Consider the following 15384-nt stretch of genomic DNA (forward strand, 5'->3'; position numbering starts at 1 on the left):
CTCTTGGGCTTTGCCTTTGAACAAAAAGATTCTTTCTTGTGGGAGTGGGAGGGACACCAGCTTGAGAAAAACAGCTATTGTCCTCACAAAAATGCTCTTTCGGATGATATGTTAATGAGATTCTTTTGAACTGTAAATGATATCTGCATGCGTGTCACATGCTAATGGAAATGTTGAGAAAATGGGAATGCATATGAGGGGTTTGCATAGTTATGTGGTGGCCCCCCATCCCTTGAGCATCGTGACCAGGCTTCAGAGCCACCTCGTCACTTGGCATAGCATTCCTATTTTGAGGAGAGATATTTATTTATTTTTAAGGTCATGATTTGTTGGCTTTTTATAAAACACTGTCTGCCGTGGGCAACCTCATAAGCAGCAATGAATGACAATTCTTCCTTGAAATTTTTAATTACTGTGACAAAAAAAGATTAATTACTAACTTTTGTAGCTGAACCACCTCTGCAGATGTTCTTAATCAAATAAAAGAAAAAGGAACCAGAGTGTTCTCAGAAGCAGGAGTATGAAATGTACAATAGAGGATTGCAGCTGGGTTAGCTGGGTTGATACTTAGCTGCATGAGTGCTTGATAAACAATAGCTCCATCATTGGCAGGGTAATTTCATGTCACAGACTACATTGTGAAGAAGAACTTTGAGTCTAAAGACCTATTCCTGGCACTGTCTCCTCAGTTGAAGGGTACCGAGGGCATCATGCAAGTGTGAGCAAAACATGGGAAGGAGATCCAGACCTTAACTGAGTTGGAAGCTGAATTATATTAAGTTAACCTTCAATAGGCCGGATTCTGAGAGGATAAGTTGATATTTGACCAATTTGCTTCCTCTTTTCTTCTTGATTTGGGTTCTCCCAAAAGCAGACCCTGAGATAAGAATTAGCACAGGTAGATTATTTGAGGGTGAAGGAGGGGTAAAGAAGGTGAACATAGGGCATGTAATCCAGCCACCACCCTCAGAAACCAAGCATTATTTCTCCAAGCATTAAGAAAACCATTAGGCACAGAATGGGTGTTCTGTGGCTTGCACTACTAAGACCTCCTGAGAGAATAAGGACAGAGCATCATAGTGCATGTCAACAACACCTCTCTAGACCACATGGACGACTCACTTTCTCTTTTATGGATTTGTTAAAATCCCTCTAAGCAGCCCACCTCTTACATATAAGGAAATTGATTACTCTTTTTTTAATGTCTATTTATCTATTTTGAGAGAGCAAGAGAGCACAAGCAGGAGAGGCGCAGCAAGAAAGGGGAAGAGAGAATCCCAAGCAGGCTCCACGCTGTCAGCACAGAGCCCGACACCGGGCTTGAACTTAGGAACTGTGAGATCGTGACCTGAACCAAAATCAAGAGTCGGACACTTAACCAACTGAGCTACCCAGGTTTCCCAGAAATTGATTACTCTTGTATAAAAAGATACATCTAGCATCAGAAACAAGAAATACATCTACAGAAATGTGTCTCAGCTCTGAGTGACTTCAGCCACATTGAGACAGACCTTACCCTGACTTGTGGCTTTCATTGCACAGTTGCAATGGGCCCATGGGCCGAGTTTCCAGTCCTCAGAATAGAGGGCACAAAGAGCTTTGAGAGACTAATTTCCCAGGAGTGAGTGGCAGATGGAATCCCAATCTCAACAAATATGCTGTCACTTTATTTAGGACACATGTATCATTTATGTTGACTTTGAATGCTCTTTTGAAACCAATCCTGGCCTCTTAACCATTGATCAGCCCAAGCACAGAATATGGTGGCTTCTCCACAAGAAGCTGATAGCAGACTTAGCTGTTGGGCAGACCTTAGCCTTCATGTGTGACTGTCATTTGCATCACTGAAAATGATGTACAAAGTGGGCATGAAAAGAAAATCATTCAGATTGCCAAAAATAGAGGTCATAGGTCAAGTTTTCTGGGAAGCAGACTGAGAAGGATTTGCAAGCCAGAGGTTTATTAGCTCATGCTTTGAATCAATACCTGGCAGGGAGAAGGATGGAATGAGGGAAACAGGATTGAGAAGAGGGAGAAGTTGAACCCATCAGGAGCTCTGATGCTGAGAAGATGTATTTATCTGCTGGGTTGCCATGAAAAAGTTTCACAGATGGGGTAGCCTCAACAACAGAAATTTATTTTCTTATACTTCTGGGGGCTAGAAGTCTGAGATCAAAGTGTTAGCAGGGTCAATTTCTCCTTGGCTTATAGATGGCCATCTTGTACCTGTGTCCTCACATTTTCTTCCCTCTATATGTATTGGTGTCCTAATAACATATTTTTAAAAAATATTTATTCATTTTTGAGAGACAGAGCATGAGTGGGGGAGGGACAGAAAGCAGGGAGGACCGAGGATCTGAATCGAGCTCTGTGCTGACAGCAGGGAGCCTGATGCAGTGCGGGGCTCCACTTCATGAACTGTGAGATCACGACCTGCGCCAAAGACAGAAGCTTAACTGACTGAGCCACCCGGGTGCCCCACTAATCACATCTTCTATGAGGACACCAGTCCTATTGGATTAGATCCCATCCAATGATCTCATTTTACCTTAATTACCTCTTTAAAGACTAACTCCAAATACAGTCATATTCTGAGGTCCTGAGGGTTAGTACTTCAATACATGGATGGGGTGGGGCCCAATTCAGCACATAACTTCAAAGTTGCATCAAATTGAGGGAAGCGGTCTCAGCCTTTGGCCTGTCGCATGAGTCAGTCATTGGATGCAGGCTGACTTCAGGAAGAGGGTCAACTCAGGTGAGGTGCTCTCTTTGGCAGAGAACAGTCCTCTGTCAGTATCTCCTCAGAGCTGTCAGCCACCAGCACCTCCAACAATGGGAAGAATGAGTGCTCTAGTCCTGAAAGGAGGGAGCAGATCTGAGCAGCACAGCACAGCACAGCACTCTGTCCAATATGAAAAAGAAACCTGTTGTTTGTCTTCCATTGACATTTCCACCCAGTATCTCCCAAGATCATTTCTTTGGTTACAAAGTCGGAGCTTGCTATATTAGCATTTAGAACTGTAGGTCTTAAGCCTTGTGTGCCTGCATCTTTTCTTTGCTAAACATATGGAGCAGCTTCAAGGACCATGACAGATGTGTCATTTGCGAGGGTGTCCGTGTTGATCGATAGGAAGCAAACTTGGAAATTAACTTGTACAAATGAGCCCGAAGCTCAAATCAAAATAACTTCTGGTTTTTCAGATACATGGACATTTTTTTTCATGTAGAGTTGAAGAAAAGTCAAAAAGAGCAATTTATCAAACCAAAACAACAAGACTGAGTTGTGCTGCCACAGAGTAATGACAGATGAACTGAGTTTGCAGAAAGCCCCCCAAAATAAAGGATTTCTTTTATGCATACAGAAGCAATTTCAAAATGCAAAAATGCCCTTTGAGTGTTTATGGATTATAAATGTTCTCCAACTCATCCAAAAGTCTCTGGGAACATGAGAGCAAAATCTTCCCATTCTGTAATTTGGAGATTGAACAACTAGCTTCTGTGGTGGAAGGCACAAATATGAACATGCTTAATATATCTTCAAGAACCTGAAGAATGATATTCAGTGGCATTTGACAAGGATATTAAAATATCAGGGCATAGACTTCTATAGGCTCTTGTGAAATCTTCTTTATTACTGCAGCTCAACTCTTCCCTTTCTCTGGCTGATATGGTCAGACAAAAAAAAATAGCTCTTTTCTATATAATATAGGCCATTTTTGTAAATATTTCTTTTAAGACAGGATTCCCCAGCAAAGTTGTAACTGGAATAAAATGGCTTTCAGCATAACAGTCAGAAAAAGTGCCTCCAGTGTTCCCCTATCTGGATCATACTTTTCCTTGATCTGTTTGAAAAGTTCAGGGTAGAAATAAAGGACTCACCAAGTGAACAGTGATTATATCAATAGGCCAGCAGTTTGCTAGGTATTCCAGGTACCTTATGAATAGGACTTTATCAATAAATAACCAATGTTTATGGAACATTTACTATGTCAGACTCTTTGCCCGGCACTTCAGATCAAATATCTCATGTGGTCATTAAAGCCAACTGTAGCAGGTAGGATTCTAAGAGTCTCCCAAGATTCCAATGTCTGGTGTACATGCCTTCTCCCAGTTACTCAAACAACCACCTAGGTACTGCCGTGAAGGGATTTTGCAGATGTCATTAAGGTCCCCAAACAGCTGGCCTTAATATAGGGAGACTCCAGGTGGGCCTGACCTAATTACAGAAATTCTCTAAATCTGGTCAGATATGAAGGAAGTCAGAGATTCAAAATCAAGAAGGATTTGATACACTTTTGCTGGTTTGAAAGTGGAGGTGGACATCTGGCAAGTAATGCGGTGGCCTCTAGGAGCTGAGAGTGATCCCCAGCCGACAGCCAAGGAGGACATGGGAACCTCAGTCCTACAACTGCAAGGAACTGAATTTCTGGCAAAAACAAGGATGAACTTGGCAGTGGATTTCTCTCCATAGCCTCAAGACAAGAATTCAGTCCAGCTAACACCTTGACTTTACCTTTATGATACCCTGCTCAGAGAACCCAGTTACACCATGCCAGTTATACCAAATCTTTGACCTACAGAACCATAAGCTAATAAGCAGGGGTTGCCGTAGGCCACAGAGTTTGTGGTAATTTGTTATGCAGCAGTGGAAAACTAATATACCAACCTCCTCAAGGTCAACATTTCCATTTTAGAGATAAGGAGACTGAAGCTTAGAAAGGTTAAGTGGCCTGCTCAAAGTCATGTCCAGATTGGAACATAGGCATCTAGTTACATGGAGGTGATTGGGTGTGAGAGGAAGAAGCCTCACATATGTCCCCGATGGCTACTCCTTTGTGTGCAAACCTTGTCCACTCTTCTCCCCTTGACTACCCCTGTGAATAGATGGGGTAGTTATTCCCTGGATTAAGTAAAAGAGATTTTTGTAGATGTAATCAAGGCATTTAATCAGTTGTGTTGATTACAAGGGAAAATGACCTGGTTGGCTTACCTAATTAGGTGGACTCTAAAAGACTTCAGAGTCTGGAGATGGAGAAACTCATAGAGACACACTCTTGCTGGCCTGAAGAAAGAAAGCATCCAGGTCCTCAACTGCCTTTCAGGGCCCCCTGGTAGTGGCCTGTAGAAGCTACAGGCTGTCCCTGGTTGACAGCTAGAAAGAAAACAGGGACCTCAGTCCTACCAACATAAGTAACTAAATTCTTCTAGCAACCTGAATGAGCTTGCAAGGAGGCCCCAGCCTCAGGTAAGAAGTACAGTGCAGCTAACACCTTGATTATAGCTTTTGAGACCCTGAGCAGAGGACCCAACACCATTGGGCTCAGACTTTTGACCTACCTGCAGAAGCCATGAGACAATGAAATTTGTTGCTTTCAGACGCTAAGGTTGTAGAGATTTGTTATGCAGCAACAGAGAACTAATACACTGGGAGAAGGACCGGTTGGTCTCCTTTATTCCACCTGTTGTAGGAGGGGCTGCCAGCACCCAGACATCCCAACTTCTTGTTTTTGTTCTTTAGTTAATCTGTAGTGACCTTGTCCCTTTGTTACTCCATTTAACCTCGATTTACTCATAGCACCAAGCATGCTCCAGTCGTCCTGGTCTTCTACCTCCCTCAAAACCTGTCCTTCTACAACTTTGATGCTTAATCCCTGAAATTTCATTCACTTGTTAGCAGCAGCCACTATTTGGTGAAGATACCCCAATATCCAAGCTAGTGCATGGTGAGGCTGCTAGATTATCTTTCAGGAAGGCTGAGACTTCACCCCCATTGCCCATCAGGCTGCATTTACACTGGATAACCGTCCATCAGTTCTTAAAGTGGTATTTGCATGTACACCAAATATTTAAATGTTTGTCATTTGTCACTGGGGAAGAAAATTACATTCATCAGATTCCATTCATTCTCCCAGTCTCACTGAACACAGGATAATCTTGGCTGTGTCAGCTGCCCTAAGACTGGTAGCCGTGAAAAATGGAGGTCAGCTGTAGATACTCCAAACCTGTTCACTGTGTAACCCTCTTCAGGGGCAGTGGACATGATGCTGAAAAAATTTAATAGAACTCATGTTATCATGTTTATGGGGCATAAAACCCCCCACTGTGGATTAATGGCTATCTTGGTGTAAGAAATACATCTTTACTCCTAGACGCCTTGATGGGTGAACTACAGTTGGCATCGGTGGAAATATAGAGAGAGATTGCCTTTAGAAGGTCAGCTTTTAAAGGACTTTTTTGACCTCAAAGTCAATGAAAATAGATTTTTGATTGTTGACCAAGACAACTGTAACAGAAAACTTTCAACCTTTAAAAAGATTCTTATTGAAGTAAAACATACAGAAAAGTACACAGATCCTAAGTGCGCTGCTTGATGAATTTCCACAAACCGAATACATCCATGGAACCAGCACCCAGATCAAAAACCCAGCATCCCAGGTACTCCCCTTGGTCTGTTTTCACCAACCTCCTCCCCAGAGTAATTGCTATAGTAACTTCTAACACCATGGATGATTTTGACTATTTCTCTAACATTTTTGAACTTTATAGAACTAGAATCATCCAGTGTGTCCCCTTTCTTTCTGGATTATTTTACTCAATATTCTGTTGGTTTATAAGATTTTGTGTATTTGAAAACTTCCCATTCTCATTCCTTTCTAATATCCCACTGCATGGGTAGATCACAACTATTTATCCATTCTACATTTTAGGCATTTAAGTAGCTTCGAGTTTGAAGATACTACAATTAGTGCTGCTACAAATATTGTGATATGTGTCCTTTTGTGAAGATATATACATATTCTTCTGGATGTTTACCTAAGAGTAAAATTGGATGGTAAAATGGGATAGCACAAGTTCAGCTAATTTAGTGGATACTGCCAAATAATTTTCCAAAGTGGTTGCACCAATTTTTACTCCCAAAAGCAGTACAGGAAAGTACTTGTTAATTCACATTTCTGCCAACACCTGGTATTGTCTTTTCACTTAAAAAAAAGCCCTTCTAATTTTTAATACATTGCAATTTACAGACATCGTCATTGTTTCTATTCTGAAACTAACAAACATCAGCACCGAGTTCAAAAGACATTGTGCTCAGCATAGTATCATTGGATAAGATGACAGTTGGTGACAAATGCCTTGTACCCTTTATATAGCTCCTTTCTTCTTTGCAAAAGCACTCAGGCTTCTCTATCATTCTGTTCTCTGGTCTTCTGGCAAACATAAAGGAATGTCTGTCTCTCAAAAAAAGTTATTTTTTTGGTTCTGGAACTAAAAACCCTCGAAAAATGTCTGCCATGTACTTAATTTTAGTCAGGTCTATTTGCCTAAACATGTACTCTGCAAATATTTACAAAACTCCTATTATGCATCAGGACATACACTATGCACAGGTAATACAAAACTGAGCACCACCAACTTGTCATAGGGTTCTGGTTTAAGGCAGAATGAGGACTACATTAAGTTGTTAATTCCTAAAAATATAAATGTTGCCCCATGTATTATTTACAATTATATTGTAGCCTGAGGACCCATCTGAGTTTCCTGACAACTTGTTCATAAAAGAACAAAAAATGTGTGAGTCATTTCAAGTACACAGAGTTGCTTTAACTACAAAAGTGTCTAGGTACATTTTAGTAAGCTCACCAGGAAGATGGGCTAGAACCGATCAGAGTTCATCTAGAGGGAAATAATTGGAATTTGAGTAGTCTTGACAGGTTATACACCTCCAAAAAGGAACACTATTTATTTTTTTGCCCTTCATTGTGTTCCTGTACATGTTATTCAACGAAATGTTATTAAAGATTACATCAGTTGGGGTTTAATTGGAGAAGCAGAACCTTATGAGTGATATGGAATACAGGATTTATTATAGAGATTAGATCTTATACAATTGTGGGTGTAAATTTCAAGGGGATAGTTGACTGAGCAGAGCAAAGCCCTTACCCAGTACCCATGAGAGGCTGGTGAAAGGAGTTTGTGGAAGGCTATTGCCTCTGCATCTGACCAGGCCTGGAGTGTGTCAGCAGGGCAGGTGGTCAAGAGACAGGTCAAAAGTGATGAAGAGGAGGGGCACTTGGGTCGCTCAGTCTGTTAACTGTCCAACTTCAGCTCAGGTCATGATCTCATGATTCATGAGGTTCAGCCCTGCGTCGGGCTGTGTGCTGACAGCTCAGAGCCTGGAGCCTGCTTTGAATTCTGTGTCTGCTTCTCTCTCTGCCCCTCCACTGTTCATGTTCTCCTTCTATCTCTCAAAAATAAATGTTAAAAAAAAGTGATGAACAGGAAGCTGGATGCAAAGTGGGGAAGAACAAGGTCAAAGTAGAAACCATACGAGCAAACTGGAACCACACAATCTGCCACATGCATCTGTCTCCCTGGATGGAACGCCAAAGCTGCAAAGCCCTACAGAAGGAGCTGGTGCCCTTGAAGCAGAGTTACATGCGTGCCTGGCCTAGACTGAGAGAACCTGAGTTGGGAGAAAGAGCAGGAGCTGAAGAAGCTGTGAGCCCAGCTGCTACCCAACACCAGCTGATGAGCAGCTGTGCACCCCACCTGCCTGGAGTCCTCCAGCTACCCGCCTAGTACCATGGCTGCAGCTCCACTTCTGCCCTCAAAATCTCATGGAAATTTCTCTGTGGCCAACGCTAACATCGAACCATTCAGAGAAGCGTTATTCCAGCTTAGCTAAATTGACATAGTACAAAATTACCACAGGGATAGGCTATGAATGAGATATTAAATAGAAAAAAAGAGGGGTGCCTGGGTGGCTAAGTTAGTTAAGTGTCCGACTCTTGCTTTTGGCTCAGGTCATGATCTCGCAGTTGAGAGTTTGAGCCCGTGACTGACTGTGCACTGACAGTGCCATGGAGTCTGCTTGGGATTTCTCTCTCCCTCCCTCTCTGATTCTCCCCCGCTCTCTCTCTCTCGCACTCTCTCTCCCTCTCTCTCATGCAAAATAAATAAACATTAAAAAAAAAACTTTTGAAAGAAAGAAAGAAACTATAGATGTTATTTAGTTCAATTCTTTCTTCATAAGACGTGAAAGCCGGGTCCCAAAGAGATAATAGCTTGTCCAATGTCACAGAGCTAGTGACAGGCTTAGAAACTCAGTCCTGTGTATCTCCATCAGGGTGATACCACAGAAAGAACATTGGATGTCAAGTTAAGATGCCTCAGATTTTGCCACTAATTATTTGACCTTGACAAAAAAAGCACCTGGATTCAAGTTTTCTCGTGAGAAAATGGCACATGGGTGAGCCCCAAGAAATTGGAGGTGCTCAGCTAATATCTCTTAAATAGATGAATAAATGTAGTCTCTCAAGAACAACTGTTTTACAAAATTGTTCTATTGCTCAACATAAAAGACAGATTGAAAATATGCTCCTGAGCCTCAATACTCAATAGTGAGGCATTCTTATATATTCTTATGTAATTTATCTGGGGCTAGAATGGATCACCCATCTCATCCCCCTTTGTGCAAGTCAGATTTCCAACCTCTCAGCCATGTACCAGTTAGACTTTCTATATTCTTCTTGTTACCCCATTGTGGCTTCTACTTGATCTTGATCCATTTGGTCTGAGCCTTTCAAGAGAGATCCAGTACTACACAGCTAGAAAAGCAAGAATCCAAACAAATGGCAATAGGAAGAAACCAGAATATCAGATTTCTGGCTATGTATTTCTCTTTTGTTCATAAGAGAATTTGCCCATACAATTTGGGCAGAGTTTAGCAGGAACAACCAATCTCTGCTCCATTGGGCATCACCTGGGGTAGGTCAAAAACTAGGAAGTGAAGTCATTGAGAAGCTACTCACTTTTATGTAGGATTATTGGCTAGAACTTGTACACATGGACTCTCCATGTGATCTGTCTGCTTCCTCATAGCATGAAGATTGGGTACAAGAGCAATCATCCCAAAAGGACCAGGCAGAAACTGTATCACCTCTTATGACATAGACTTGGAAGTCATATAGTATTTCTGTCACATAGTATTTCTGCAATCATAGATTCAAGAGGAGGAAACATAGATCCCATTCTCAATGAAAGGAGTATTAGCATTACATTTTAAGAGAGTCCGAGCGATGGGATATCTTATTGCATGCCATCTTGGAAAATACAACGTATCATAAGCAGTGATCAATATCCACTCTGAGTTTATAAACACAGAGCTTGTCAACTAACAGAGCTCTTTTCCAGCAATAACCCCAGACAATAAGTTTATGTACACATATGTAAGTACATGCGTATATGCATACATAACAAGTACTTGGTAGGTGAGGGTTAATTCTTGTATTCAACTTACTTCCAAGATATTTTCAGTGTTATGCCTCAGGGTAAGGGCAGGGAAATGGGCCACTCAATTAGTTTAAAATAAAAGTACTTTTCCCCCATCATCCATCTACTCTTTGGGAAAATAAATCAGGCCGCTGAAATTTGGACATACCATTTCCATGGTAACAAAACCTAAAATGCTAAAAGGTGGATTATAATCCTTTGCAATATTTAAGAAATCTGCATTTAGTTTCTGTGGTGGTTAAAAGTTCCCTTGACAGAAATGAATAGCATTACCACCACTAACCCTTCCCCATGCAAACGCACACACAGAAAACACACACACACATACACACAAGCAACAGGAGGGTTAAAAAAATCCATAATTCATATTGAGTACACAAAAATAGGGAGAAATGAGTAAAAATGAGACTTTCCAGTTTGGTCTCCTTAGATCTGCTTTGAATCAAGTTTTCTTGTTTTGTTTTGATCTCAATTAGGTGGCTTTAGAAATAATCTGACCATCTGAAGCCTGGTGAAAAGTCAACTGTGATAGGTGTGGAAGTAAGGATAATTATGGCATTTGAGAACCACAAGCAGTTCAATACAGCTAGAGAGTAAAGTATGTCTAACACAGAGTCTTATTTTTGGTATTATGACTTTCAATTATAAAACTTCTCAAATATACCAAAAAGTATAGAAAATAATATGATATCTATGTACCTGCCCTCATAGTTTAATAGCTACTACCCATGTGCCATATTTTTCTCAAGTCTCTTTCCTGAAATTCATGTGTGACATTTCTAAGAATGTTTCTCTATATCAGTGCTTTTCAGTGAATCCCTACACTGTTATATCTTTGTGCTTTAAAAATGTGTATAAATGGTATCATAGAGAATGTTTTTTGTAACTCATTTCTATTGCTCAACATTATGATTCTTATCTTTAGCTATAGGGCATAAACACACCAGAAGGAGAGCATAGACGAGCATTCAGTTTTGCACAGACAGCTAATCATTTATTCAACTCAATTTACATTTCACCCAAAGAGTGAGTTGATGGTGATGGTTGTTGCGTTTGTAGAAAATGTTAATGATATGCAGACAGGACTGGACACCAGAAACACAAGTGAATACAGTAAAAAGAAAATAAGGTTTATTTGCAGCCCAGTCCTTCCATTTCTGAATGCCAGATGCTTTCTCTTACAATCCATCCTATGGGCAGGGATTACTGGGGCTGCGTGGTATTTACTGATTACAGCATAGAAGTCCAGCAACTGCCCAGCAGGCTGCCCAAATGGACTTGTGCAGGGATCAGGGAGCTACGTCTCTGAGCTTCCAACAGGAAACCCTGACCATTCCTTGTGTCCTAGCCCTCCCTACCAACCTACCCCTGTAGATCTTCTGTCCCGCTGGGAATTTTGGACTTGCCTAGGGTTGACTCTGTACCACACAGGCTGGGAGAGCTGAAGGGCTAAGGGGATGACATCCATGTGGGTTCATTCATGTCCTGCCCTGTGCACACCCCACCTTTATTCCCCATTGCCATGAGAAATGCCTCCTTTGATGTTCTACTCAATTACCAGTTGTAGTTTGATAGATCGAGTAATTTTTAACTTTTCATAGACTCTTAAAATAAAGGATCTAAAGGGGTGTTTATTTTCAAGACATGAAATTGAGTCACTGATTTAATATCAGATATACGTGAGCTATTAGATGTACCCCATCTCTCTTCTGTTTAGCATATTATTCTCTGAATGTCTCAAACACCATATGTATAGAAGCCCTCTCAAAACAGAAAGAAGAGATCGTACACATGTTTTACTCTTGAGGTGGCATTTACTTAGTCAACAATATCTACCAGATTAAAGTTATATTGACCTCACGTCACTGTCAACTAATTATGTTTTACTTCTGTTGCATTTCTGAGAATGTTAAGCTAAAAGCAAATTAAACTACAAGAAGCTTTATAGGCTATGTTCAAATACTAACAGGTTTGATAAACATATTTTTCTAAGAAGGGTAGGACAAAGAGCTCTTTGTTTACTGACATACTTGATTGTCATTCTGCTATACCTCTCATATGGTTGTTTTATAGGACATAAAGTCTAGGTATCCTGTCGGAATCTCCGATCTTATTTATAGCTTGCTGCAAAGTGACTTATTGTCATTTATTATTTCTTATTTGATTTATATAACATCTTTCCGCCAAAGAGCCCATGGGCTTATTCACATAAAGAGTACACACACACACACACACACACACACAAATACACACTTGAACTTCACTCAATACTGTCATATAGTTAGCAGTATAGCATCAAGAATCTGCAGGAGGCTTTTCCATTTGTTTCTTTTTGTCGCTGTTGTTCCAAGACCATGTTGTGGAATATTTCTCATATCCCAGGGTCACCATATTATCTTTCACTTTGAGTATTTATTGTTTGCCTCTAGGTGGACCGGATCATCTTCTGTGTCTTCTTAGAAGTTGACTTTAAAATCTACAGAAAGAAAATGGGCGAGTTTTTCCCTGCAGGTGAGTAAAGTGATTTGTTTTCTTTGAAATTGAGGATGGGATTGGAGGCATCAGTTATATTTCTATTTCACTTCTTATCTTAAAGAAATGTTGCAGATGTGGTCTCCATACACCAGTAACCCCTGGCAACTTGTGTCATAATTTTTAAGACCTCACGGGAGATCTAAGCCCTTGACCCCTCTGTCCCAGGAGGCCATGGTGTTGTATTGGGGAAGTCAGTTCATATTTTGAGTCTCAGTTTCTCACATCAAAAATGAGGGACTGGACAAAGTGACTTCTAAAGACTCTTTCTCTGGCCCTAAATTTCATGATCTGTGATTTGTTCCCCACAAATGTAAATTGTCCAAGCCTGTGCCTACATCCACCATGTTAAACACCTTTGCTGGAAATTGTGAGGAACCCATTTATATTTGTAGCCAGAATTCAAAGAGTTCCTGCACTTTCTCCCTATTCCCCCCAATTTTCTTGGCCCAAATTGTAATGAAGATAGCAGCACATCCTAGGGCAATTTGAGAAATGTGGTCATTCACATTATTTCACATTTCTTTTGAGAATGTAGACAAAATCTCAGTTATTAAAGAACCTTGATTACATCAATAGAATGTGTCATTAGATTTGGTTGGATTGGTTGTTTTGAATATTTCCCCCTCATTGTTCCTCTTCCAGCCTTGTTTATTACCTTGTTATTTTGTGGGTGCCATTAAAATCACAGTGCTCAAGGTGCTTTCCTCAGCCATGGTAAAAATGGCTTCCAGGAAGCAAGCCACTGTGAGTGTTGTTGATGCCTACTTTTGAGGTGTCTGTGCCCATGTGAGGTGGCTTTCCAGGTACCCGGTGACTCTAGCAGGTAGGAGGGAGGGAATGGTGCACATTCACCTCTCTGGCAGTCAGAGCCATGCGGTAAAGAGGAGGCCCTGCCTGAAGATCAGAGCAGGATGCAGGTAGCCGTCAAGAACAGCTACAGAAAACTGCTGGAGATGTTCAACTCTGTGCTAATATTCAAGGTGGACTAAGTTCTTCTGGGTGATTTGAAGTCCTTTTCTCTAGTTTTGTAACTGAAAGTTGAATCTGCTAAGTATATTTAATTGGATCCTTTAATTACAGTATTTTCCAAATTAAAACATACTGTAAATTCAGAAAGACTCCCCATGGGATGAAGGAGAGGACTGTGATGGTGGCCTTTTTTTTTCTCCTTCTCCTTTATCCTTTTATCACTTTTAAAAAAAATTTTTAAGTGACTCAGTAATTTACAGCATGTAAAGCACATAGTAACTATTTAATAAGTAGTTGTTAGTATGAGCTAAATTTTAAAATTCTTTTCCCCATAATATGATGGCTTTTTTTTCTGTTTTAATCTCCTTGTTTCATCATTTCTCTTTATTTCCTATATAAACACAGTGAGTTGATTGTGCATGAATTTCTGTACTTTTAAGTATTCTTTGTGTGTGTGTACTTTTAAGTATTCTTAAAAGAAGATATTCATTCATGAAAAAATGTGACTTGCCATTGTGTGTGAGGCAAATATTCTCATGTCTTGTCAACATCACAGCATATTTTTTAAGCTTTCATCAATTTCGGACTTCTTGAGTGTTTAGAATTATGACATAATATTCATTTCCATGTCTTCTAAAATAAAACTTGTTTTCACTCTAACATATGATAAAAAATAATTGCATGTGTATGATTGACTGATAGTAAAACAAATCTATCCATCAGCAAGTATTTCCAGTGATGAAAAGCCAAAAATCATACTATACGTTTTTTTAAATGGGACAGTTTTAGTGGTCTAGAATGTATTACTAATTATGTAAATAAATTATTATTTGAAAAACTGCTATTCTAAATAAATCCAACATGCATCTTAGTACTTGAGAAAATGAAATAATAAAATCATCTTCAGTTTCACATCAATACTTTAAATTATAGCATGCTCATGAAATTATTTCCAGTGCATATTTATTATAAGGAGTGTATTTTTAAAGTAACTGTCAAAATCCCCTCAAAATTGTTAAGTATTTCCACAATGCTGAAGCATCAGCCATTTGCAAATTTTGAATATGCAATATGAAGTAAACGTGGCTTCTAATGGAATGTGTGACTGCTAATATATATGATATACATTATCTGTCCATAATTTGAATTTATGGTTAATTCATAACCATACCATCTTTGACTGGAATCTGATTTTTCTGGTTTGCCATATATTCCCCCTAGACTGACTTATTCAGACTATCTCTAACTAGTCTTCTTAACACTTCCCAATGCAATAATGATAATAGTTTAGAAAAAAATAAAACGTCATTTTATATGAAACTAAATCTCTGTGTTTTGGGGTACAATAATCCTGTGTCCTTATGTATCATAATCAGGAATTTGAGGCAAAATGTATAAGAAAACAATACAAGTGAGACTAGAAAAGATCACATTAAATGTACAACACATACAAAACTACTACCTAATGTTAATGATAAGAATAATAGTTAACATTTATGGATTGCTTTCTCTCAGCCACACACATGGGCTAAGTCAGGTAATCTTCATGCTCACTCTAAGAAAGTAGGCACTATATTAACCCTACTT

The 15384-nt window shown here is 39.8% G+C and overlaps 1 protein-coding gene across 1 annotated transcript in view; it reads left to right on the forward strand.

The window, feature by feature from the left end:
* Positions 1-15384, forward strand: part of MACROD2 (mono-ADP ribosylhydrolase 2) — a 2032256-nt gene that overhangs the window by 1850931 nt on the left and 165941 nt on the right. The window contains exon 9 of the mRNA XM_047854222.1: positions 12723-12804. Coding sequence (XP_047710178.1) covers positions 12723-12804 — 82 coding nt within the window. The remainder of the gene's footprint in view (positions 1-12722; positions 12805-15384) is intronic.

The sequence above is a fragment of the Prionailurus viverrinus genome, chromosome A3, assembly GCF_022837055.1.
Source record: "Prionailurus viverrinus isolate Anna chromosome A3, UM_Priviv_1.0, whole genome shotgun sequence".
In the NCBI taxonomy this organism is placed as follows: domain Eukaryota; kingdom Metazoa; phylum Chordata; class Mammalia; order Carnivora; family Felidae; genus Prionailurus; species Prionailurus viverrinus.